The following is a 26557-nucleotide window of genomic DNA, read 5'->3' as shown; positions in this document are numbered from 1 at the left end:
AACATATGCTGTGACTCACTATGGGACTTCTATGCAGATTAATATATAGTCAGCTAATCGGAACAAGTCAAACACACTGATCCTACTCGGCATACTTTCTCTGCGCCGGTACCAACGTCATTGCCGGTGGAAACTCCTGTGATATGTTTATTTTACATTTCGTATTCAAACATTTTTCGTTAAATGACCATGTTTAAATGTAGAAATGAACCTGCAGTGTTTGCTCTGCTCCTATTACATATCATGCATGATGATATGATGGTATATATTGGTCAGTTAGTGACAATCAGTTGTTCACTGCTTTTCACGATGCACTGTGGGATTCAATAAGTGCACTGTACAGGGTTTTAAAAAATCCACTAAACATTCAGACAGCATTAAAAATGGGCAAATTTACAATACAGTGGACTGTGTAGTGATTAGTGAGAGATTTCAGACACAGCCATTGACATTTTAGAGAGGATCCGAAAAGGAAGTGAGTGACATCACTGTTCCACCTCACAGCAGCAACAAAATCATTTCTCTTTCTCTTCGGCATCTTTACAGTTGTGCACAGAGAAGCACCCTCTGCTACTGTGTGTCAATGCCTCGAAACATGTGCAAGTTGTCAAGTGAGACAAGAGATAGCAAAACAATTCAGACACGCTCGTCTTTTTGTCGAGCAGCCGGGTGCGGTGCCGTCAGGATATAATTAATCAACGTTTGTGCCCAATTCCCATTTTCATCCTCAATGCCCTTCATCCACTGCATCCGGGTTTTACTGGGCTTAAATTAGTCTGATCCTGGGATTATACATTTTTCGCAAATTTTTTTGGGAAACAATCCCAGTTTGGCCTTTTAGACCATATGCACTGCTTTTGGTGTCCTTATATAAGATGTTGATCCTGGTGAACTCTGTAATCCAATTAAATTGTTTAATTGAATAGGGCCAAATCACAACATACATGATGTCAAGGCACTTTATATAATGAGGTAGAGACGTTACAAAATTGTACAGAAACCCAACAGTTCCCACAACGAGCAAGCGATAGCAACTGTGCAGAGATAAAAAAAAACTCCCTTTAATTTCTTGTTCTCACCAAAAGACTCCTCAAAACCCATCGCAGTAAACTATTATAAGATGCTAATAACTGTAAAGACATTTCATTTCACACATTTTCACTTCAAAACTGAAGAGGCCTCTTGGATAAGAAGTGAAACATCTTCAGGAAACACAAGCAAGTCCAGGTGCCTGATGTAGACATGTACAACTCCTGAAGATACCACGACCTATGACTCTTCACAGATGTGACAAATCGTCACATTTAGGAGACTGAAGCCTGGAATCTCTTTCCATTTTTTCTTTCCAAAACAATTTTTTGGACCAAAATGGTCGGTTAAGATATTGAAATTTAGTTTTTCTACCAATTGATTGATTTAGTGAATGGATTTATATACAGACTATTCAACTGGCAAGCCTTTAACATTTCATGCCAGTTAATTTTCTTAAAAGTAAGTCCCTCTCAAACTGGGACCTGAATGAAGTCACCCTGAGTAGCCCAAACCAAATTTTGATTTAACATTTGGTTGTTGATAAACCCATGGGAGGCACAGGCTCTCTCCATCTCTGTGTTTGCGTTTCTATGCCTCTCGATCAGCTGGGTTTATTCGTGGTGGACACTGATGCGCACGACATAACAAGACCTCTCTCTCTCTCTCTCTCTCTCTCTCTCTCTCTCTCTCTCTCTCTCTCTCTCTCTCTCACTCCCCAGGTCCTCTCCCCCTATCCACTCTCTCCTCCTCCGCTCTGCACCTGCTCCTCCCCTCCTCCCTTATTATCCTCGGAGTCAGAGCAGCGCTCCGTCCTCCTCGCCAAGTGATGCTCCTCGGCGGGGCGGCGCACATCGGCGGGTTGTCACCGCTCGCTGCACGGAGGGCAACTCCGGCTTGTTTCGCCTCCTCGGGAAACACTCAGGAGCTGAATGACGAGCGAACATGGGGATTTAAGTGAGGTTGTGTGAGAGTGCGCCGGAGGACGAGTGAGCTCAAGTCCCATCCCAGAGAAGAGAGGGAGGAGGAGGAGGAGGAGGAGGACTAGGGGGAAACGGTCCCGTTGGGACGGGGACGCAGCGGAAGGTGCTGTGCTCCACAGAGTTTGTAATGGACTCCGGGTGCTGCTCTGTGTTGTTTGGTTGTGCAGAATAACATCGGCAGGGTTTTAAGGACGCGGCTGTTGGAGTTGGTCGCTCGTTGGGATCTGTTTGTGATGGAGTGAGTGAGAGAGGGCGCACGGGAACTTCAGCCTCGCCATGAAATCAGTGCTCTTCAGCCGCTTCTTCATCCTTCTGCCCTGGGTCCTCATTGTCATCATCATGATCGATATCGACAGCAAAAGGACGGTCCGGGCTCCAGCGGCCGCTCGGACCGGCAGGGCGCAGCGGGCGGCCCGGACCGGCGCGCCGGGGGTCGGTGTCACCCACAATCAGACCGCGCTGCCGGTCATCTACGCCATCACTCCGACTTACACCCGTCCGGTGCAGAAAGCGGAGCTGACCCGGCTGGCACACGCCTTCCGCCAGGTGCCCCGGTTCCACTGGATCGTGGTGGAGGACTCCACGGCGCGCACGGAGCTGGTGGCGCGCTTCCTGGCCCGGTGCGGCGTGCCGTTCACGCACCTGCATGTGTTCACTCCCCGCAGGTTCAAGCGCGCCGGGATGCCACGCGCCACCGAACAGAGGAATGTGGCCCTCGCGTGGCTCCGGCAGCACCGGGGCCGCCGGGACTCCGGGGTGGTGTTCTTCGCGGATGACGACAACACGTACAGCCTGGAGCTGTTCGAGGAGGTAACCGGACATGAGTTGTGGTACCTGTGTTGTTACTGTGCAGGGAGCATCATGGCAAGGTGTCATTCAGCCTGAACTGCGGCACACAACATGTATCACTGTAATCTTACACCTTTCACATCTATATGCCTGTTTATAAATGAGATGGTATTGTTTCAGGCTATTTCTATAAACCATGAGATGGAAACAAGCTGCTGTGGGATTTATACTGAGGCCAGGTACATTTGTAGGCTACTTAATCTTGACTTTCGTTTCATGAAAAAAACCCGGATCATCTTTATTCAAGTTCAAGTAATAACGTTACATGAAAAGTACATTTATTAATTCTGCGTTTAGCCTATATTTGACTACTTGTGTGAATTAACTAAAATATCATCAGTTAAATGTAACATCTACATGTGACCTCTAAAGGCAGAAACAGACATAAGTAATTATCCCCACACCACCAGAGTTCAACACTGGGGTTCTGCTCCTCCAGGTTTTTTATTATTTGATCTCAACTTTCAATCCACAGCATGATCATATGTCAATCAATCAATTAAATTCCATTTGTAGAGCCCACATCCACATATTTGTCTGGTATAGGACTTAACAAGGTGCAACCTCCTCTGCCCTTTAAAGTGAGGAAAAACTACCAAAACTTTCATCAGGGGGAAGAGACCTCAGAAGAAAGAGACCCTTCTCCCAGGAAGGACAGAAGTGCAATAGATATTATGTGTAACAGAGCACATCAACAAAATACCAATATTTATAACATTCATGAGGAAAGACAGTGTGTAAATTAAATGGTGTATAGATGTTTAAAGTATTTACACAAAAGAAAGTATGTGACAGAGATGTGTGTGAAATGTTAAACTGAAAAGCAACGATCAACATAGTGAGATAAATTAAACAGTATCTGAAATCATGTCTCATGCAGAAACGTAGATAATTAAGTCTTAGGCTCCCACATGTAAAAATTGATGAACCCCAGGAACGTCCCCACAAACCTGCATAAGTGAGGGTTTGTCCCTCAGGTTTAGATGCAGAGGAATAACAGTGTTTATGGTGTTTTATTGTTTTGTCACCTTTAATCACAGCATCAGCACTAGGAGGTTAACTGGCTGTGTTTTCACTCTGCTCCCACCGTTATGCTGCACAGGAACTGTTAGGCATCCCCCCACATGGGATCTTTTCAAAGGAACTCAAACATTGAAATTCACCAGCTTCTTACTTGTCTGCTGATGGGATCCCACTGGAGCCCCGCTCAGCACCCCCGGGAGGCTCCAGACCTTGTTTTGAGAGCCGCTTGTTTCACCGGAAAGGCCGATATCAAACCAGCCTTTTCCAGTAAAGTGCGTCTGGTAAAAACCACAAGGACACTTTGTGTGTAGGGAGAATGCTTGCTGGGGAGATGAGGGGGGGGGGGGGGGGTTAAAATGAGCGTTAGACAAAATATGAAGAGGAAGAGGAAGGAGCACTGACTGACACATGAAGAAGGGATAGGGATGGATGGCGGCCGTGTCAGCGCTGGTGCATCTTACCAGCATCGCTGTCCAATTTTCAGCCGATCCACTCGCCAGCACAGAATTAATAAGCAGGATTGTGTGTGTGTGTGTGTTTGTGTGTGTGTGTGTGTGTGTGTGTGTGTGTGTGTGTGTGTGTGTGTGTGTGTGTGTGTGTGTGTGTGTGTGTGTGTGTGTGTGTGTGTGTGTACTTGTGTGTGTGTACTTGTGTGTGTGTGTGTGTGTGTACTCGTGTGAGATTGATTGTCAGTGGTGGATAGCAGTGCCGGCTTTATAGATTCATTTTTTTAATATTCTTTTATTATTTCACTTTTTACTGGTTTAAATTCTCACACTGATCTCTATATAAATTCATCTGAACTCGCATGCGCACTGATACTAGACGCTGGAAGTCTTCTGACGTGTAAATACTGACAAAAACATATCATGTGTCGTATCGATCTGTCCTCTGAATCTGAGTTAACAGGCTGGATGATGTGCCCGGGTTGAATCTCAATATTGGAAAACTGATACCTGCGTACGTCTGAGCGTTTGTTTATGTCAATTCATTGCTATATCTTTTCATGCCACTGTTAGCGATCGTTTGTCATGTATACTGAAGCTGCACCGCCACCCCTGCATGTGCTCTAGACATCCAGCTAATGAAGAGCGTCACGTCTGTAGCAGCGGCAGCAGCAACACAACAATCCTCTCACTCTTACAAATGCACAACCACTCTGAGAGAATGCTCCCCTGATTGCAGATGGCTGCCTCTGATTGCTGCCATTCAGATATAGCTGGGCCAAATTCAGGATGCAAAACATATTTATATAGATCAGCTGAAAACCCGGCACTGAATAATATAGCAGTACTCTTAAAGGGTGACTGATTCAGTGATGGATGAAAGGACTGGTGATCTTTAATGGGGGTGTTTGATGATGAGCACATTCGAAAATTAAATACCTAAGCGTTTTGAATTGCCCTTTGTAGAGTATAAATTGTATGCTTGCATTGAAACATGCAGATTTGGGAAGGCTGTGTTCTTCCACTTTTTGAAAGCAGTGGCCACTTACATCTAAAATCTGTTCTGCAAACTATGAGATAAACCATGAGCATTAAACAAGCTTGATGTTCTTATCACCTCCGTCAAGGAGGTTATGTTTTCACCCCTCTACGTTTGTGTGTTGGTTGGTTTACTTTTGAGATTACGCAAAAACTACTGGACACATTTCCACCAAACTTGGTGGAGGGGTGTGATATGGTTCGAATCCAGATCAAGCGGCAGATCCAGGATTTTTTTTGTATCACTTTCTTTAACATTGATAGATACCGGTTTGGGATATTTTTACAGATTTCCAAGAGAAAAACTCATGGATCTTGAGGAAAACTAAATTTAGGGAAATGATAACAATGAGTGTGTACAAATTAATGCAGCCTGATTTAATTTAAGGGGGATGTTGGGCCTTGCTGGAGGTATGTGCTCTACTGAGTTTCATTTGGTTTCTTAGGCTGTGTGAGAATAAAACATTATGACTATAAACTACTGCTTGATGAGAAGTCTGGGTCACCCGGAGCGACATATACAGGTTGTTTAGGACTGTAACTAATAAGTAACTTATTGGAAGGTGGTGGGATGTATTGGTTGCATTTTTTCAAAGTAATAGCCCACTCTGGCTAGATTTTCCAGGACTACCAAACCTAGCTTTAAATTGTCATCTGATCACCAAACATTTTGCACTGTAATTTCTCATTCTACAAACCCACTGATCAATTAAGGACATTTCAGCTCTAAATAATTGAACGCCAAAATGAACTGAGTACAAACCGCTGTCTGGATTGATGCTCACAGGGAACAAGTTCCTAAATAAAACATAATATTCTGTATGAAAAGCACAGAAATCCATGGTGCCTAGTTGAGATTCCAGTTTCACCAGAATCCAAAATGACTAAGTGTCTCTCCTGTCAATCAGAAAGCAGCAAAGTCAATTTTTCCCATTGTTTTGGCCTCAAGGAATCCACCCTTAATTAGAATTAGACTTCAGATTGTCCTCCCCGTCATCCCTGACTCCAACACTTGGATAAAGAATATACTTGACTCACTGAGGTGAACCCAGCGTGCAGAAGCCGAGTCTCCTCTGACACAGAGTGTGAGTGTTCGATTCCGGCGGCTCGGTGCAAAGAGCATCTATTTGATTTGTTAATAGCACACTGTCTTCTCTCTGTCCTCCTGCCTATTTCATTACCCAGCTGCTCTGTGCAGGTAATGGCCTGTCATAGAGAGATAATAGGCTGTCATACAGCCGTAATAACCTGCAGCAACCGTCTGCAGGCTTTAGACTGATCGCAGTAGCTGCACTTATAGTGGGTGGCAGCTTTAAATTAGAAACCCTTATATCATTTCTGGAAGAAAAATTATTGAGGGATCGTTCAAGCGGCAGAAATATTATTCTACCTTGGGCCCTTGTGATCATATTTCTTGTCGTAATTGTGATTTAGGATAAGATAGGTTTGGATTTGGATTCAGAAGCCCTGTATCTAAATACAGTGCTGCCATGTGCACAGCAAGAATTATGGGTCTCCACACTGGCCATGATGCAATAACTTTGTGACACTGTCCTTGTCCTATTTTATTTCCCTTGCATGCTCCAGTTCAATGAACGTGGACAGCTTATGGTGAAACGGAGGGGCCTTGGTCAATCATTCTAAATACAGTAAATATTCTGTATTTTACACTGAAAATGTGTATCATTAGAACATGTGATCATGGGCATTACGCTTTAGTTAGAGCAGCAGTAGAAAATAAGCTTCAAGCATTACAATCAGCACTGCAGGTCACTTCCATGAGCCAGACCAGGTATGTCTGGTTTCTCCTGGTCTGTGTGTGGGTCGGTTCCCGAAGAAAATACCTTTAACTCTACACTGCAGCTCAGCGAGTATACGGTGTTCATTTAATAACTATATAAATACTACATAAATATAGTTTCTCTTTGTATGACTGTGCTTCTTAACTCAGCAGGGTTGAGGTGATTGTAGGAGCTATGTACTGCACACCTACATTTCTTGAAAGCTGGTGTGTGCTGTACAATTATGTTACTTCTTTAAATGCGTATTTACACACGAGCGCAGGTGGGACTCAGGACACGTAACTTCTGAGGGGTGAAATTAGGGCTGAGCAATAAAACTATGACATTAATCATCACAATGTCATTTTCATCAAAAGCAATGTAACAAAAGTTTGATATATATCGATAAATTGCTTATGCATTGTACAAACACAGGGGGGAGGTATAATACTTAATTGGTTTTAATGTTCTTGGCTACCTCAGACCCAAGTTTACAACTTTTTCAAAATAAAAACTGTAATTCAGCTCAGTTTAAAACATTACAGCAACGAAACAAACATACTTTTACTTTGAAGAGAATGTGATTTTTGAATGTTGATGGATATCAGCACCTTTGCTCTGTCTGTGTGTCTGTGTGTCTGTGTGTCTTTGTGTCTGTGTGAGTGTGTGTCTGTGTGTCTGTGTGTCTGTGTGACTGTGTGTCTGTGTGTCTGTGTGAGTGTGTGACTGTGTGTCTGTGTGTCTGTGTGAGTGTGTGAGTGTGTGTCTGTGTGTCTGTGTGTCAGTCTGATATGGTGAAAGAAAAATAACCAAATTATCAAAAAGATCTAGATGCGATTTTGACTGAACACTACTGTAGTTTATCTGAGGAAGAAGAGGAAAACAGACAGACAGACAGACAGAAAACGCAAACTGAAGGCACACTGCGCCCCCCCACCGACTGCTACAGAGCACTGTCACTTGTTTATTAACATTTTATTAATATTGAATGTATCTCGTGACCAAATCTCAGCAGACTCTGCCCTGCACTTCCCTGGGCCTTTAAGAATACACATGCCAATTGCAAAATCAAAAAGTTGAACGAATCTCAAGAGCCACATACAGACGGACAGATGTGGAATTAGGTAGTTGTAAGCACAGAAAAAAGGAATTATTCATTCAATATTTCGTGTTTCAATATTTTATCATTTCATTAGCTGCTGTGGAGCAGAGAGTGAAACACTTCTGACCTGCTGTTGCCCAATTAACAAATGCCGAACTCCAGCTGGAACAGAATCAGCCCCGTTTCTTTGACTCCGGGTTGTTGATTACATGAGAGGAGCTGCCCGGGCAGTTTTGCTCCGAAAGTGGGCCGCAAACTACCACAGAGTAATGAGCAAAATGTGTTACAACCATTCAACCCCCTCTGCTTCCTCCCCTTATGAAAAAAACATTGGTACGTAGCAAATGTTTAACAAGCTTCCCCGCGTTCTTCTCTTTCGCTGGCAGCGGAGTCAGAGCGCGAAATCAGGTGGAAAGGCATTTAGAGTGAATACACGAGTAAAGAGGAGCGTTCTCCGTTTCTACACGTTTGTCAGATCTCCGTCTGCTGGTGGTTCATTATGCAGACAACAAGATATGGCTGAGTAACCTCCGAGCAGTCAGTAGTGAAACACAGAATGCTCATTTAATGCCCCCCCCATGTAATAGTGCCATGATTGGGCCTGAACGCACACGACTTCCATTTGGTTCCTCAGGGTGATTCTGCAGTTTTGCCCTCAAGAGTCATTGTGTTCACATGGGAGCTCCCTCACCCAAGGCTACATGCTAATGTAGTCTGAATAGAATGTTTTTTTTTTTCATATCATCTTTAAATTTGACTGTTTCATTCAAAAAAAGAAAAAATAATTCCCATAAAAATTAGAGCTTCCTTATCGTATGCAGCGATGTGTGGAATCTCTCAGCAAGGTGGAGGGATTTCTCTGGTTGAGGGAAAATCAAGGTTGAACAGATAGATTGCACTTTGGCTCTTCATTAACAAAAAGTATGCTCAATAATGCAGATTGCAGCTCACACTTTATTCGTTTCATGAATGCCCTCCACCATGATTTCACCCCTGTCCATTTGTATTTTGGTTTGTTTGCTTCTATGCAAGTTTACAAAAAATGACCTGACAGATTACGGGTCAGGAAAGAACCCAATAAATGCAGGTGCAGATCTGACCCGGATTTCTTTCTCTTTAACATTGCGAGATTGGGCATTTTTGTTTTTGTCTCAGAAAATAATTCATGGATACTGATGCAAATAATCAGTCACGTTTAAATGTATGGTATTTATGGGTGTGTTCAATGTGGTGCAGATTCAAATAAAAATCTGGAACTAGTGAATTCAAATGTGGTTTCATCTGGGTTGGGCCTTAGCGGAGTTGTTGTCTTCCTTTCTAATTAAAAAACGTCTAGTTTTGTTTCATTAGAACTTGGTTCTTCTGGCAGCGTTAACACAACTGAGACTGTCTGAGACATGAGAGCAGGCCAACAATACTAAAAAGATGTAACATGAGATATGAGATACAAGCAGTTGGATGATCCGAGTGGTTTGAAATAAACCCACAGACTAGGATGTTATTATTTTCTTTTGTTGGTTGGAGGTCACTTTAGTTTCTTTGGTCTGAATGATCAGACGCCCAAACACACATCGGGCTCGACCCTGGTTTTGTTATAACAGACAGACGAAGACTTTGTGGTGAACATTTGGAATCAAAACTATCTCTGAAAAAACAGCGGACATATACAGGGAGATTTCGTAGTAGAACCAGCTGAGTTAAATAAAATGGCAAAGTGAGTTTAATAATATGATTACGTATTCCATAGTGTGTTATTGACCTGTTGTCTTTGCCAGAGTTGTGCACATGTAAAGGTTCTTTCTGTGCAATGAGGGGATATTACTAACATCATCTCAGCAATTACTTTGGTGAGGACGTTTTTTTTTACCTTCAAAGCTACCAAAATAAGATGAAATTTGTAATAAACCCGTAAAAAGTTCCCTTTTTATTGATGTGTAAAGGATTGATCTACGAGTGTTCACCAATGAGTCCATTACTGGGACCCTCACGCCGTCAGTTAGGGCTCTGTTTCACGGTAAAGGAACCCATTCAGATGAAGTTACATAAGAAGCAATCAGTAAAATTAAGCAGCGCTCCCCCGGTCTTCATTCCTGAAAAGCTGACTATGGGGATTGAGGGTTTTTCAGCTGACGGCAGCATGGCAGAGCTGTTTGATTCAGCTGCAGCAGGCTGTCAGCCAGGCGAGAGTTTCGTCAGACCTTTTTTGAATAATTGAACTCCCCCGGCCTCGTAAGGCTCCGCAGCAGTCAGAGTGACTATTTTAGGGAGCAGGTACTGTGGCTAATGCTCTGTGCTGAAGTGTGACTGAGGCACACCTCTCTCGAATGGTGCCATACTGGGTCTAGTGTTCATTTATTAGTTCTGATGTGGCGTGATGGCCTCTCGGATTGAGTAGTAGTGTTTTGATATTCACTGCTGTGCTGAATGTGAGAAAGATCTTTTCAAATTTTGAATCACACGTCTCAGAAACTTTAGGAATTTGTTTCACAATTCATTTCTTTGAGAGTATGTGTTTGAAATGAATTTGACTTTCTGATTATGCTTTCGTTGTGTTAATATGTTACACAGCCAGTTTGCTGGTATTGGGGAATTGGCTAAGAAATGTACAGTATATGCTTTTCAATGGGAAATGGTCCAAAGACATACACATGCAAACATGGGTATATCTGATCAAGTGTCCAAGCAGCGGAGTCCGCGCCTGCAGAGAATTGTGGGACGATGGGGAGGTGGCAGAGACAGGAACTGGCGGGATAAAGGAACCAGAGCGAAATAAGCAATTCAATTTCCTCAAACCCTATGAGCAATTATCATAATTACATAGTGTAGTGGTAGAGGAAGGGGTGGGGGGATGTGTTGGCTGGTGCGCGGGTGAGTTGTAATGTCAGTGAAGTGAAGCAGAAAGGAGATGAACTTTGCTGAGAGAAATTGTCTGCTGGGGTCGGCGGGAGGATAAGGATGGAGGAGAGAGGGGAAGGTGACGGAGAGGTTGAAGGCCGTCTGAATGTGAAGGAGGTGTTACGTGCCAGCTCTCTGCTTGTTCCTCTGCTTGACTACAAACCTCTGCTCTCTGCTCCCTTTCTTCCCACTTGTGTGTCACAGTGACCGAGACACATTTCTGTTAAACTGAAACGGATTTTCACTGAAGCTGTTTCATTAAAATGGAATGGACACGTTCTGGCTTCATGGCTTGTGAAGGGCTGCAAGGCCAGAACAGGTCTCCGACACCTTGACACTCTGAATATCTCAGAAATGTTCAAACACCTGAAAACTTACTTTCTTCCATTGAGTTTGGTGGACATATAGCTGTGCTTTCTGTAATGGGATGATTATCAAGAATGTAGTAGTGATGTGCAGGTTTGTGATGTCCTCTTCATTGTTGAAGAGGACATCACAAACCTTGACTGCTTCAGTATGGTGATTACTGGCTGTTATCCATGACTTCATGTGTGTGCAAGACTAAAAGATGCTTTAAACTATATAATTATGGTTTAAAATTTAGTCAAATGTATTTATTTGCTTCTTTCCAAGAGTGAGATGACAGGAACAGGATCAGTCTCATGGCTTTGTTTTAATGAGGAGCTGGAGCAGTGTTTCCTGGGTTCGACAAAGTCTTCACTTGTATAAAGATTAAGACTTAGGTGATGTTAATCGGGTAGAAACCAACAATCTAATCAAAATCAGCTATGGGAGTTACTATAGAATAGACTCGTGCTCAAAAGATACTGTAGGTCAATGTGTTTAGTAACTCTATGGTTTTTATCTAACTCTACAAACAGGGAGAAAATGTAGGTGATATGGGTTTCAGAGATTGTATAATATATATATAATTAATATATTTACTATATTGAACAGTAATTAGGCCCCGTGTTTGACAATGATGCAGAACCCCTCCCAAATATGAAATAATTTGGACACATCAGAGAAGAGGCGGAACTGATTCAGTCATTAAACATGTCAGTAATGTGTCAGGAAATCATACAGTGGATCTGCTGTTGATGATCCAGTCACCTCATCCTTTAGTTTGGTGGTATTTGTTGTTTCGAGTGAATAAACTGCTCAGTGTGTAGTCCAGTAGCTGCTCACAAACTCTGTGATCTGTAGCCTGCATTACAGAAACCTGCTGAACCCACACATGCGTGCTGTGAACTGCAGGATATAGAGTTACAGGCTCATTAGGTACAACTAGCAAAAACTAATTTACTCTAATGCAACAGCCTTCTACTGAGTCCTGCCTTCATGAAGGTTATAATGTTCAGTTTGGAACTGTTCAAACTGTTTTAAAGAGGTGTTGATTCAACACTGTGGTCGTGCAGGAGTTTGCAGTTTGTGGTGCTGCTGAGTTGTACTGGGTTATAGTGAGATAGTGTTTCTAACATTTGGCCTGCACTCACTGGTATAAAGATAAATAAGACAAAATATTAGAAACATCAGTCTTTATAAACCAGGAAACAATCATTTAGGGAGCTTTCATGTTTCTCTGGCTTCATGCTCTGTGTGTTCTGAACACAGACTTGAGAGTTAATACTGTTATTCTCCTCTGTATTTGTAAGAAAGGACATAAATACCTCCCAAAAAACCTTCATTACTATTTTATGACCTAGACTTACAAAAACAGCTGGATTTTTTACCATAAATGTTGGTTTGTGCACTGAATCAATATAAATATCCATATGCTTATAGACAGCTAGTTCACCTGCTGGAAAGAAACACTGTGACTTTGCAGACAGTCTCTCTCTCTCTCTCTCTCTCTCTCTCCCTCTCCCTCTCTCTCTCTCTCTCTCTCTCTCTCTCTCTCTCTCTCTCTCTCACACACACACACCTCTTCATCTCTTTAATATCAGTTTTTTCTCACATAAACCCATAAAGCATTCATCTTGCACACATATCATGCACCATTGAATCACAGTTTCATAGCCCATCCCCAGCCTCTCTAATTTGATTCATTCATTTTCTCCCAGCTCATTTCTTCCCTCCCTTTCTCCGATTGCCTCTGCCATGCATATTAATAACACACACACAGATAAAAATACACTTGATTAAAATCACACCCGACCCAGCCACCCGAGCACTCGTCCCAGTGCACAAACAACACAATGACGGCTCTTTCTCCAGGGCAGGAGGCAGGAAACGAGAACATCCATAATGGATTTCATATACTTCATCATTAAGAGTCTTTGTGTGTACACACAATCCACTTCTCACCTATGTGTTTGCAGGGGAGGGAGACAGAGTTGATTACCCGACTGAGCCGTGGTGCTCACAGACAGTGTCCTGGCTGCGAGTCAAATGAAATGTGATTCCTCTCAGCACTGTATTTCTCACCCCCAGCTTTTCTTTTGTTTACTTGTAAATAGCAGACGTTTACTGACTGGGCTGCCGATGCTGTCATTTGTCAGGACCTACAGGTTGCCATGCTCTCAGCTGCTTCTGAATTTATTTTTCACATGTGGCGTGAGATGATTTGTGATCCCAGTGCACCGTCTACCCTGTGGTGAACATATCCATATTAATAATGAGACAGGAGCTTTCTCAGCGCATGACAGAGTCCGCCGCTGGTCCCCAACTATACAACGTAGACTGATGCACAACACAGACCTGCACAGATTCATCCATCCATCCATCCATTATCTCTACCTTATCCTTTGAGGGTGGCGGGGGGAGCTGGGGCCAGTTGGTGGGATACACCCTGTGCAGGTCACCAGCTCATCACAGGACCCACATACAGAGACAACCAACCATTCACACTCACATTCACACTTACGGTCGACTAGTTTCTCCAGTTAACCCCATGTCCGCATGTCTTTGGAAAGTGTGGGAAGAAGCTGGAGTACCCAGAGAAGACATGCAAACTGTGTTTAGATTTCCTGCAGAGGTTCAACTCTTCTCCTCGCACTATTTCTTCTTCAGTGCACATTGTGAAACGTCTGATCTCCGATTTTTTTCTTCTGTGCTTGTGTCTTTTTTGTGCAACAAGTCTGTCAAATTCCCAAACCAATAGAATGCCAGGTGTAGTGTTGACAAGTGAAATTGTCCTTTCCTTGTTGTGTGTGTGTGAGCATTACCGTATATCTTTGAGAGTCCCGCATGGGCGGCTACTGTAACAGGATTCATATCCCACCTTCCACAGCTTACTCCAGCTTTGAAGTGTACTAAGACAAACCATGACACCTTCATGGAGCAGGAGTCCAGCAGATCTGGGATATGCAGTGGCAAAATCAAGGATGTCAAATTTTTGCATACGCTGTTGCTAGAATCTATAAAAACAAGATTGTCGCCCCCCCTTTTTTTTATGTGAACAGCACCAACAGCAGAAGTATCCAAAACGTGGATGGAGGGATTTTATTTGTCCTCACTACACCTGATTTTCTATTGGTTTGGGAAACCAGCATGAGAACGAGGAGAAGAGCTGAAGCTGGAGCGCAGACATTCCAAGCCTAAGCAGGGGATATTATATTTGAGTGTGAGTGCAGCGTTTTGAGTGAGAGCAAAATCGGAAAGAAAGAGAGGAAAACCCCCAAACAAGGCAATTTAACTGAACATGTCATGCCACGATTGATTTATAATTTTTTATCTGAACTAACATTGTTACCAATATTAATTCAGTTGTTTGTTTCAGAGCAGTGATGTGGGATGTTGTTATCACTGGTCTGACTGACAGGTGCTGGAGCTTTCTACAGCAGTTGATGTTTGACTGACACGGTGTCGCAGCTGCGGGTGTGATCCATATGTATGAGTGTTACTTGTGCTGTTGACGTTGTTGTGTTTTCCATGCAGAGTATTTTTGGATTGTCGATCATGTAGTAGCTTAAAGGCTACGCCCTTTTGATGCACCCTTACATAATGTTTTCCTGCTCTAATTACATAATCTGACCTAATACCAATCCCTGATTACATTTCCCATAATCCCATTTGTTGAGGACCATTTAAAAACAGTTTTTTAATCCGCACTACTTTTCACCACAAAGTGACGCCCCTCCCTCACTGACCTCAAAGCTAGTTTCAGGTGTATCACCACTGCTGACGCTGCTGCCGTTGTTAGTTGCTGCTACATTTGTTTTCAATTACTGCTTTTCCAGTAACAGTTAACCTTTTAGAGCAGCTTTGTTGAGCAGTATCCGGTAGTTTTTTTTTTTACCTGTTGCTCATCAGTCGTGTGTGAGAGACAGAGAGAGAGAGAGCGAGAGAGAGAGAGAGAGAGAGAGAGAGAGAAGATTAAGATTAAGGCCCATCATCTGAAGTTCTTTACGTTAACTTTTAACTTTTAAAGTCGAATTGACTTTTTAGATTTTTTTTAAAAAAAACAAAGAATTTTTCTAAATCTTTCTGGACTGAGAAGGCCACAGTACATTGAAGTTTTACGTGGAAGAAAAAGACTCATTGGTTTTATGAACTGTTTGAAGAATTTCCTTTCTAAATAGAAAATACCTAAAAAATATATATTACTTTAAAATCTCGCAAAATGGTGGGAAAAACAAACGCCTCTGCTAGGAATGTATTGTTAGGATGTATATATTTGAGGTTTCTGGTATGACTGCTGTATCTCCTTTTATAAAAGTAGTCCTGTGAACTCAAATAAATACCACTTCTATACAGTATGAATACGTGTATCGTGCATCTACAGCTGTTGAAAATATTTCCCAATAAAAGCCTTTTAAAAAGAAATGAATGGATTCAGCCAACAGGAACGTGGGAGTGCTTTTATTTTGAAGCACAAATGCCTGCTGCTGATGTGCAAGGTAGCGTGATCCTTTTCACTAGTCAGAAAACTGGTCACAAACACATTTATATTTGACTTTTGTCTGCAATGTGAATGGATACAATCTGTAATCACTCCCAGGTCAAATGACTCTGCATTCTAGATGCTGATGTTGCACCTTTTCTGACATGACGTTGGCATTTAAACGTTTGTGCACTTATCTTCAGCAACAACGGGCAACAGGGTTAGGGGTCGTGCAAGATGCACCACTGGTAAGACGGCGAGGGCTCCAATGTGCTTTTTGATGGTTATTAAGGTTGGTGAATAAAACTGAAAAGCAAACCCCTCAGCGGGTTTATCCAACTTAAAAAAACAAAACAACAAATTTTGACGTAAAAGAGGTATTAGAGAAAACAATGGGATTAACTGTTAATAATAATAATAATCATAATAATCATAATAATCATAACTTTATTTGTATAGCACTTATCTAAACGAGGTTACAAAGCTCTTCTAAACAGTGTGATCATGTCAAATGTTATTTTGCATTAGATTCCAATGAACTATGAGTAAAATGTGCAGGTGCTTCGAAGGCAACAAAAAAGAGACGACATGTGTAGACCCACAGAATTAGTTTTACACCCCAAGGAGATGTGTTCTCTTCTGGTGTTGCAGCAGCTCTCAACTTGAAAAATCTCTCCACAAAATCCCAGTGTGTGCTCTCACAGCAACATTTACTATTTTCTTTCCCTGTGGGGAAGCTGTTTGTTCATGATGACAAACCCGATCATAAGGGTGAGCTCTGTGGTTTGTGGTTTTCTGGCAGAGTTGTTTGTGTTCTCACATATAGACTGAATCACTGTGGACTGTTGGAAGAACAGAAAATACCAGGCTGCGATCAGGCGCGGCTGCGAGCTCATATTGCTGTTATTCCAGAAAGGACGTTTCCGTAAATAATAATCACCAATATTCAAAATATATATATATTTTCAGAATAACATTCATTCTTTGTTTGTTTATGTATATTCTTGCCTTAAGAGCCATTTATTTCTATAACTTTTCATTTTGTTGTTATCTACTGTAATAAATAGCCTATAATAATTTAATAGAGCTGTACGCTGCTCATAAAAGGGTTCTGTGCTCTCACACACACAAACACACACCAACACACACACACACACACTTTATGTGCAGGGGATTACATTCGAGGTTGTATTGATTTTTTCTTCTTCTTAGAATCCAAACTCTGAATCTCTGTTGTTCAGATGCTGTAAAACTAAGTGGGACTTCAACACGATACACTTTGTTTTCTCAGATAAAAGCTCAATATTTCCAACAATAAGAAGTGAAAGTGGGAATAACCCCTTTGAAACAGCAGGAAGTGTTTGAAGTGAATTTCTTTGGCAGTAAAAAGCAGGAGATGATTGTAAAATCTATGAATAAAAGATAGAGTGAGCTCCTGGTTTATTTCAGAACTGGCAGTGAGGAGAGTCTGGGCCACAGCCAGGAGCAGAGAAACCAAACCACTGGTTAGCATTTAGCTGATAAAGGATTGCATCCACAGGTACGCTCGCAACTGCCAAGTCAGGAGAGGACTGAGCTTATTCACAAGTTCCATCTCAGAGCAGCTGGATTCTGGAAGACGACTTCAATAAATCAGAGCCTCCCTCTAAGAAATCTGATTTAAGATATTTCATCTCAGTGAGAGTTGTTGCAGAGTACCTGCCCTTCCTCTCTCATCTTCATCTCCATCACCTTCCCTGTTTCGCTCCAGCTCCTCATCGCCTGTCGTATCGCCTCCTTTCCCAGAGCTGAGCTTTGATTGATGCATTCTTTTCATTTTCCTCTGTGTCAGTGAACAAAGTAAAATAGGGTCAATTGATATTTATATGTAAATGGTACCAGCCCACACTCAATAAAAATATACACTGGTTCCTCAATTCCTTTTGTCCCTTTACACAAATTGAATAGACATGAAAGTATTTTAACTTTTCCCGAAAGTTTGTCAGGCTGACATTTGAGGGATGGAATTAAGGTTTGCTTGCTAACTATAGTCAGTTCACTCAAAGACACCAACATAACCAGCATCATGATGATGGACGGCCACTATTGACTTGGCACAACCAAACAGGAGAAAGGTCAGAGGATGTCTGTGGGATGAAAAGCATTGGATTACAAGCAATATGCCAATTTAAAGTATCCAGTCAGCTGTATCATGCTCCAACTGTCTGTTTGGTTTGTTGACACAATCATATAACCACAGAGTTGGGTAAAGATCTTGTAGTAACGACAAAATCATTCACTCCATCCACACACACAGGAGAGAGTTGGTCATCTCAGCCACAGAACATCTTTGTAGAAGCAAAGAAGACTTACTTATTTCCTGACTTTTATTACCTACACCTTGGGAAATATTACGATGTTGATAACCTCAACGGGGGTGGCGACAAATCACAAGGTCTCCCCCGAAAATAGCTCTGTTCAGTCATTTGCTTCTCATGTTGTGTTTCAGGCATAACAAGCCAAAGATGTCATTCTGCACCAATCATAAAGTATGAAGTATATAACCACGAGGCTGGATCACATCCCTCCTGTTTTAGTCTCTTTATACAGGCTCCCAATATGTTTTAGACTTGAAAGATCTTACTGATGACAACATAAGATCTTGTTTACTTGTAAGGCTCTTCATGGCATCTCTCTCCACTATATATTTTACTTTTTAGTATGCTTCGCACTTTAGTACCTTAAGATCCTCGGACAAAGGGACTTTCATCTGCTCCAGATCCTCCGGCTGAAAAGTGTTTGCTGTTTGGGCCCCGCGGCTCTGGAACAATCTGCCTGAGGAAATCAGGTTGGCCACTCAGTAATCTCTTTTAAGTTCCTTCTTAATACGTGCTTTTATCAGAGAACCTTTCCTGATCCTACTTGGATTGAAATGTTAATTTTCTTTGAACTGTCTGTTGAACTAATGTCTAGAAAATCTGATGATTTTATGACTCATCTGTTTTGTTTTGCTGCTTGTGAAACCATTTCTAACTTGAGTTTATTCAATTATTATTATCATTATTAATCTAAGTGTTCTTCCCCCCGTGGAGAAAAGATCAGCAGCACGTAACAATTTTTTGCAACTTAATAAGAAATTAGCTTTTAGTGGTTCTTGTATTAATTACAAAAGAACCACTTGTGTAATTACTAGTGACAGAATTACACTGCTTTTTCCAGTAAATTAAAAATAATCATAATCACACACTTATATTGTGGTAATTAGCATATGTATATAGTGTGACAGGCTCACAAATATAAATATTCTGACATTCTGTCTATTATTCTCTTTGTGTCTGTTCCTGTCACATTATTTTATATATTTTTCATTCTACCTGCTCTATATCCGCATGCACTGCACTGTGTGCTCACCCTACCTCCCCTGTATAAATAAAGGTATAACTACAAATTTGTCCTGCAAACTTTACCTGTGCCAGCAGTAACCTGCAGATGGTGGCATGAAAATGTGCAGGCAGTCGCCAGCTAGCAGAATAATGCACCATCTGTTGAAACACTGTCACCTACAGCTTTGTATGGCTCCCAGTAAAAATTATGACATTGAGTTGTTGATGATAAGTCTCGGGAAATGAAAATTGAGACAACATCTGCAGTCGGCGACTTCCCCACATGACGTAAACACAGCATCTCTCTGACTTTAACTGTGCGCAAAGCACAATAGAACTTTTACCATCCTTTAATATCATGTTGTTAAAGTTGTGCTCGATGAAAGTGATGGTGAACACCTCCTGATCACAAGCGATGGCTCTACGAGCTACGAGCAAATTGAACATCTAATCTAATGTGATTTTTATTCATCCATTTGATCCTATAATGCATCGACCTGGATGCCTCTGAGAGTCATTTTGAAGCTAGTAAGAACCTGCATAGAGGACAGACAGACTCAAATTATACACACATAACTACATAGCCTGGACACAGTCCAGTTATAATGGATGAATGAAAGCTGCTATAAAGACAGCAAGAGTGAAAGTAGTAAAAAGAGAAAGCTGTTGATGGACCCTGCTGCTGCCAGGCCACAGTGTTTATCTCGCTCATTTAATGCAATTTGGAAAAGCACAACGGACATTTGTCTGAGGCAGATGTCATTTTAACAAGGCTGTAGAATGAATTATTGACATCTTACTGCTTCCATCAGATATTAACACAAACCCTGCATCTGATTGGTTGGGTGCAGAACTCGCTGTGCTGTCACTGGTCTTTGCCTCTAAATTTCCAACAAGAAAAAGAGCCAGAAAGAACGAAGATACTCTAACACCAACAATTCCCTCAGGACTTGGTGGAGACCAAAACAGATAATATAAATTTATATATTTTTCAAGTCACCAGAAGAAGAAGACAATGCTGAAGTTCTTAACACACTGTTTACTTCAACAATCAATAAAAGCAGAACTTATTTAACAGCAGCGGTATAGTAGAGAGCACTCGCCATCTTGCATTTCACTTCCTCTCTATGCACAACATCTCAACTAGTGCATGTTCTATACCAGTGCCGCCCAGTGGTATGGGGACATGCATTTAAGTGACAACAAATAGGACCCTAAATGAAAGTTAATGTTATGTTTTGTTTAGGCAGAACATTTAAGATTCAACATGTAATGACTGTGATAACCAACATTTAACCTGCATGTTAATGACATATGTCATTTACTACATCATTGTTTGGTTTATTTTAGCATTTGTGGATTTTTCTAACAATAATCTACAATATAGATTCATTAAGGCAGTTAAGGGCAGAGGATGTCACACCATGTTAAAGCCCTATGAGACAAATTGTGATTTGTGAATATGGGCTATACAAATAAAATTTGATTGATTGATTGATTGATTGATTAGATTCATGTTACCATCTTCAGTGTTTATAGAGGGTTTCTTATAGAGATTAAACAATACTTTTATCTGGGAGACCTGACATTTCTAAAGGATATAAACAAGAAATCATCTTTTTTCTTCTCTGCTGAGAAAATGTTTGACTAAAAGCAACTTCAGAAAACTGCACTTTGACAGTGCCTCAAAATGACTTTGTGAAAACTTTTCAGTGAACTCTGACATGTTAAAGACAACAAAGACCGATATCGGATGTAGTTTGACGATTTTGTCTCTAACAGCAGGCTAAACCGAACAAAAATATACCAAAGCCAGAATCCAATGTTCAAAGTGATAAAGATTAGGCCCCCCGTAGGTCCAGCCAGCCTTCCTCTGAATACGTTAGCAAATGGACTCTGTTTCCAGTCTGACTCTCTCTAATAATGTGTCAAAGTGTACTGAGCTTTGAGGCGCAGCAGTCGAACCTGGGGATCATTAGCAGTCAAACTAGGAATTAATCGCTAAGCCAAAATAACGATCGTACTCCGGGAACGAACTGGGAACGACCAACTCGCACTCTCTTTCTTCCTCTTTCTTCCGCTTCTCTTTTCATCTGTCTTTTTTACAAACCAAAGGAACCAGAGTCTTTGAAAAATGACCTGAGAGAGAAAGGCAGACAGCAGCAAAAGAGGAACAAGGGGGAAGGGTTTTAGCGTCGCACAAACTCAAGGGGGCCCAGTATTTACGGGGGAAAGGGCTTAAATGCTCCAGGCGTTGTTCAGGGACTCGGGAAGGAGAGAGGTTTTAGGGTGCAGGGCAAAAGGAAGAGAAATGAAAGGGTAGAAGAGGTGAAGGAAAGGAGAAGATGCTTATTGTTCTTCTTGAGGTTGAAGTGAGGCCAGATGCTAAATGTTAATTATATCTGCCTTCCTTCATTCTGTTCAGCGTCTCTGCACGTCATGCTATTTAATGGAAGAGGAATAACTTGTCATATCTGACAGTTTGATGCAAATAAAGGTCAGTTTCTTGTTCTTTAGCCTTTGTAAGACTACATGGATTCAAAAAACAGGATCGCCAGCTCATGAAACCTTTTACATTTCCTAAAACAGTTTAATGAAAATCTGCTTCCATTCAACATAAATGTAGTTTGAAGTCAAACAGCCAAGAAAGGAAATAAGGCAAACCAGAGATCCACAGTATCTGTCTCAGTGACTCATTGTCTCTTCATTTGATCTTTTAGAGGTCCAGACCTTTCATTGCAGGACTGCTTTGTCTTCCTGTCACTGGAGATGGATCTTTTTCACCCTGGCTATATGTTTGGGTTCACTGTCATGTTATAGAATGCATCTGTAATGGTAGATTTGACAGCCATTTGTGTAATTGCTTTCCATTCTCACAAGATAGCAATGTCCCAACAATGTGCCAGGTTACAACAACACACCCTTAGGTGCTCAGTTCCCCATCTGCATGCCTAAGTGTCCTTGGGCAAGATGCTGAACCCCGAATTGCCCCTCATAGAACAAAAATGTGCTGCTAATAGATGCACTGTATGAATGTGTGTGTAAATGGGTGAATGTAAAACTGTACTTTAAAGTTCTTTGAGTGGTCATCAAGACTAGAAATTCTGCACAACACTAACTATATGTACCAGAGGCTCTCGTACCAAAGTCACTGGCAGTTTGCAGTGTGTTCACTCCTGCAGTTAAATCTCCTGCTACTGTTATTGAGTTCTGAGGAGGCTCAACAGGCATTTCGCTGCAGGCTGATATAATTTAATCAAGCTGTCAATGGCAGATCTCCCAATCACTAATAAATCAACTGTAACCTTTCCTAAACCGTATTGGACGTTACACACCACTCACTGGGCTGTCATTGGTACTCCTAACATTTGTCAAGCTGGAGAAACACGTCAGAATATGTCCTGAAATAATTTACTGGTGAATATATAAGACATGCAATCTCTGTGGCAGTTTTACTCTCCTGCCACACGTCATGTCCTCAGCTCCAACACTTTCTTCATGGTTGCTAGGAAGCTATTTGCAACAGTACTGTAAATCCTCGTCTTGGGCCGTATATACGATTGGTTTCCCTCTGGCTTTCAAAGCTAGAAGTCAGCGTGATGTCTGGGCGCAGTAATGCAGCGCTGCTTACTGATTTGGTTTTGTTCTGTTGTTTTGTCATGAGCGACTGGCTGCAGGCTGTTTGGGTGAGCGATGAGGAGCCGTGTCTGAGTGAACGGGCTGCAGGGTGGCCTGCGCTGGAAAATAGAATCACACACTCTCTCTCACACACACACACACACACACACACACACACACACACACACACAAACACACACACAAACACACACACACACACACACACACACACACACACACACACACACACACACACACACACACACACACACACACACACACAGACATACATGCATCCACACATTACGTTGAGATACAGATGTCTCACTCCAACACTAAAACTCAGCTGTCCTCACACACTCTGCTCTCTCTGCTCTCTCTGCTCTCTCCCCTCTCTCTCCCCTCTCTCCCCTCTCTCTCTGTCTTTTATCTTGCCCGCTCTCTCTCTCCCCCTCTCTTATTTCTCGTCGCACTGCTTCTGGCTGTGTGCAAATTCATTCACTGTGAAAATGGATGGCAGCTCGGCGCCGCACAGTTTCATTCAGTCCTCTATTCAGTTAGCCACAGAGTCTCTGCATGCTGCTCTCACCCACATTTCCCATGAAGTTACACGTCTCTAATCGCTCATGCAAACTGACACACAAGTAATTCATTTAAAGATCAACGTCACAAGTCGGATCACTGACTTTCTTCACCCTTAATGCTCCCACTCTGGGTGGATGTCTCCCTTTGCTCTCAGACGTCATGTCCACTAAGCTGCATTGCGATTGATGGGAAAATTGAATATGGATGAATGAGCAGCGTGGCCTTAGATGGCTGTCATAACTTCACCAACACATACTTTCAACTAGTCCCCACAGAGGAGGCTGCCACGACACAACTGTCGAATGGAGATCCCCCATCTCCTGGACTTTTACATCAAAAGCTGATGGATTCATTTCTCCAACATGTCAGAGGGCAGCTTTTTGTTTGATTTCACGGTTTCCTGTTGGTCTTTCATCTTCACGTTTGAAACTTCAGTTTGTACTGTACATCTGCGCCGGTGATTGTAGTTGTGTATGTCAAATCTGAACAGGTATTCTTCTCCCCTCCCTCTCTCCACAGATGCGAAGCACTCGAGGTGTGTCCGTTTGGCCTGTGGGATTTGTGGGTGGCAGAGCTTACGAGCGCCCCCTGGTGTCCGGGGGCAAAGTGGTGGGCTGGTACACGGGCTGGAGACCGGACAGACCCTTCGCTACAGACATGGCAGGTAAGGAGCGGCTCACTGATCTTAAGCATTGCATGGCATTACAAAATAAGTCATGCTCCCTTCTGATTGAACGTGAAAATATTTGTTATAGACTATGTTACATACATAATATGATATCCATCCATCCACACATTGGCCTAGCCACATTCTGTTTCTGAACATTTACTATGTAAGCTTTCATGGTGCCCAGAGGATGATTCCTTAAAATGTCAACGACCCCCAAGACTCTTGACCAACACTTTATTTTATTAGATTTTTACAGTAAAATTCCCCGAGCTCATCTATACTCCCCAGAGGATAAACCATTGCTATTTTGAACACTACATAAATGTAGTTCTAGCAGCACACCCATGCTGGAATATGAGTTTTACACACCATGTGTCACATGTTTGATTTGCATAGTTCCATGAAAATCAATGGGCACATCTGAACTAGGGTCTAATGAAAGACTGTTGCCTTATGGGCAAAGTGGAACGCGCCATTGACCTAAAAGCAACGATACCTTGGTAACCATTCTGCTTTTCTGATTCCATAACACTTTTTGCATCACTGTTAAGATCAAGTCGAATCAAGGAACAATAAGACGTTTGAGTTGTTTTGGTAGAAATTATAATAATTTCACTCAACTTGCAGATACTTTTTGCAATGTGTGACTTTGGCTATATTTCATGCGTTGTCTATTTGCAGGTCCTGTTACTCTCCACTTAATCCTGTCTAACATAGCATCTAATGTTTGATTCCTCTCTTTGGCCATCAATGCTGTTGTGGAAACATATAACGATTTTATGGATCAGTTCATTAATTACAGAACAGTTCAAACTCAGCTGTACTCATTTGGCTTTCATCAGAGCAGAGAACAAACAGAAAACTATGAGCAATTTCTTTTTCTCTGCAGAAAACAGATAGCTTCTCTACTGAGTTTTTTCTATGGATTAATTTGCCTAAAATGAGATTTCGTCTTTCCAATTTATTGTTCTGACTGTTACTCCTCCACGCAGGAGCTGCTGTGCTACTTTGCTTGATTGTTCCATCCTGAGATAAATCGCAAAGCAGGATTGTGGAGTGTTGTGAGTGAAAGTGTTTTGAAACGTAACAGACTGGAAGGAAACCGAGCAAGAACCGAGTGGAGTGAAAATGAAAGAATAAGGCCTGAGGAAACTCACCAGCTTATGTGTTCTGTACTCTTAGTGTTGAGTACGTATAACATATGGTAGACTGACAGACACTTCATCCTCATTAAGTTGCTTATTCCGTTTGATCGCTTAAATGTTTCTAGAGTGGGTCGTCCACTAATTGGAAGGTCGGAGGTTCGATCCCCGGCTCCTGGAGGAAGACACTGAAACGTGGCTGTGAATGGGATGAGATTGAGGTGTGCTATATATAGAGGCGCTGTATGAATGTGTGTGTGTGAATGTGACTCATACTGTAAAGTGCTTTGAGTGTTTGTTAAGTATAGAAAAGTGTGATATAAATGCAGTCCATTTACTGCAAATGTATTTCCACTCAACGTTTTATGTACATTTTGAATTGACACATGATTGATCAGCATGGATGGAAACACCGCACATTAAAAACCTGAACATTTTAGTTATGTTCACCATCCAGGCCCAGAGGAGAAAATAAAGTTGCAATAAAGAATCAATCTGATTTTAGTTCACTAAGTGAAGTTCTGTGGGATGGGTTTCTCCTTTATTCCCTGGTCAGTGCACTGGTCCCTTGTTGCTATCACCCACCATGACATGTCTCCCCCCTCCACCAGACAGACCAATGAACACACAGCACACGTTACAAGAAATCAAAATGTCCCAAAAACTATTTATAACATGCCATTGTAATAATGCTACCAGTTGTTTGTCAGGGTCATGGTGGATTATATTCCACCTCCTACCAACAGCGAACTTTAGCTTCTTCCCAAGTAGTCTTCGATGTCTAAACTTACAGGAACAGCTCACTGCATATGCACTTAATTTTTTGGGTACAGTCACATGTGTTTTCTTAGCTTAGCATAAATCCAAGCAGGGAAAAACTAGGAGCCTATATCTGTCTGAAGTGAAAAAGTATAAACTTATCATCACCTCTAAAGCTTTACACTGTTCATCTCATTTTTTATTTGAATATAAAGTGTTTACCTTATAAAAAACGGCAAAGATGTTACACTGAAGCACTGGGTGAATATATATTAACTGTTTAAGACACCCCCTCCTAAAACCACAAATATAAATGTAATATTTTAGCTAAGATCTTTCTCTGCTCTACACTCCTCCACTAATCTACTCTCAAAAACAAATGAAAGTGAAATAGAGAAATTCAAACTGTTTCTTTAAACCTGGCAAACAATATCAGCCTTTATGTCCGTG

The 26557-nt window shown here is 41.8% G+C and overlaps 1 protein-coding gene across 1 annotated transcript in view; it reads left to right on the top strand.

The window, feature by feature from the left end:
* Positions 1-1758: 1758 nt before the first annotated feature.
* Positions 1759-26557, top strand: part of b3gat2 (beta-1,3-glucuronyltransferase 2 (glucuronosyltransferase S)) — a 48048-nt gene continuing 23249 nt past the window's right edge. The window contains exons 1-2 of the mRNA XM_034608045.1: positions 1759-2822; positions 24056-24200. Coding sequence (XP_034463936.1) covers positions 2289-2822; positions 24056-24200 — 679 coding nt within the window. The 5' untranslated portion in view covers positions 1759-2288. The remainder of the gene's footprint in view (positions 2823-24055; positions 24201-26557) is intronic.

The sequence above is a fragment of the Hippoglossus hippoglossus genome, chromosome 15 (assembly GCF_009819705.1).
Source record: "Hippoglossus hippoglossus isolate fHipHip1 chromosome 15, fHipHip1.pri, whole genome shotgun sequence".
NCBI classification, from domain to species: Eukaryota; Metazoa; Chordata; class Actinopteri; order Pleuronectiformes; family Pleuronectidae; genus Hippoglossus; species Hippoglossus hippoglossus.
The sequence above is the reverse complement of the archived record's forward strand: the minus strand, read 5'-3'. Positions and strand labels throughout refer to the sequence as shown.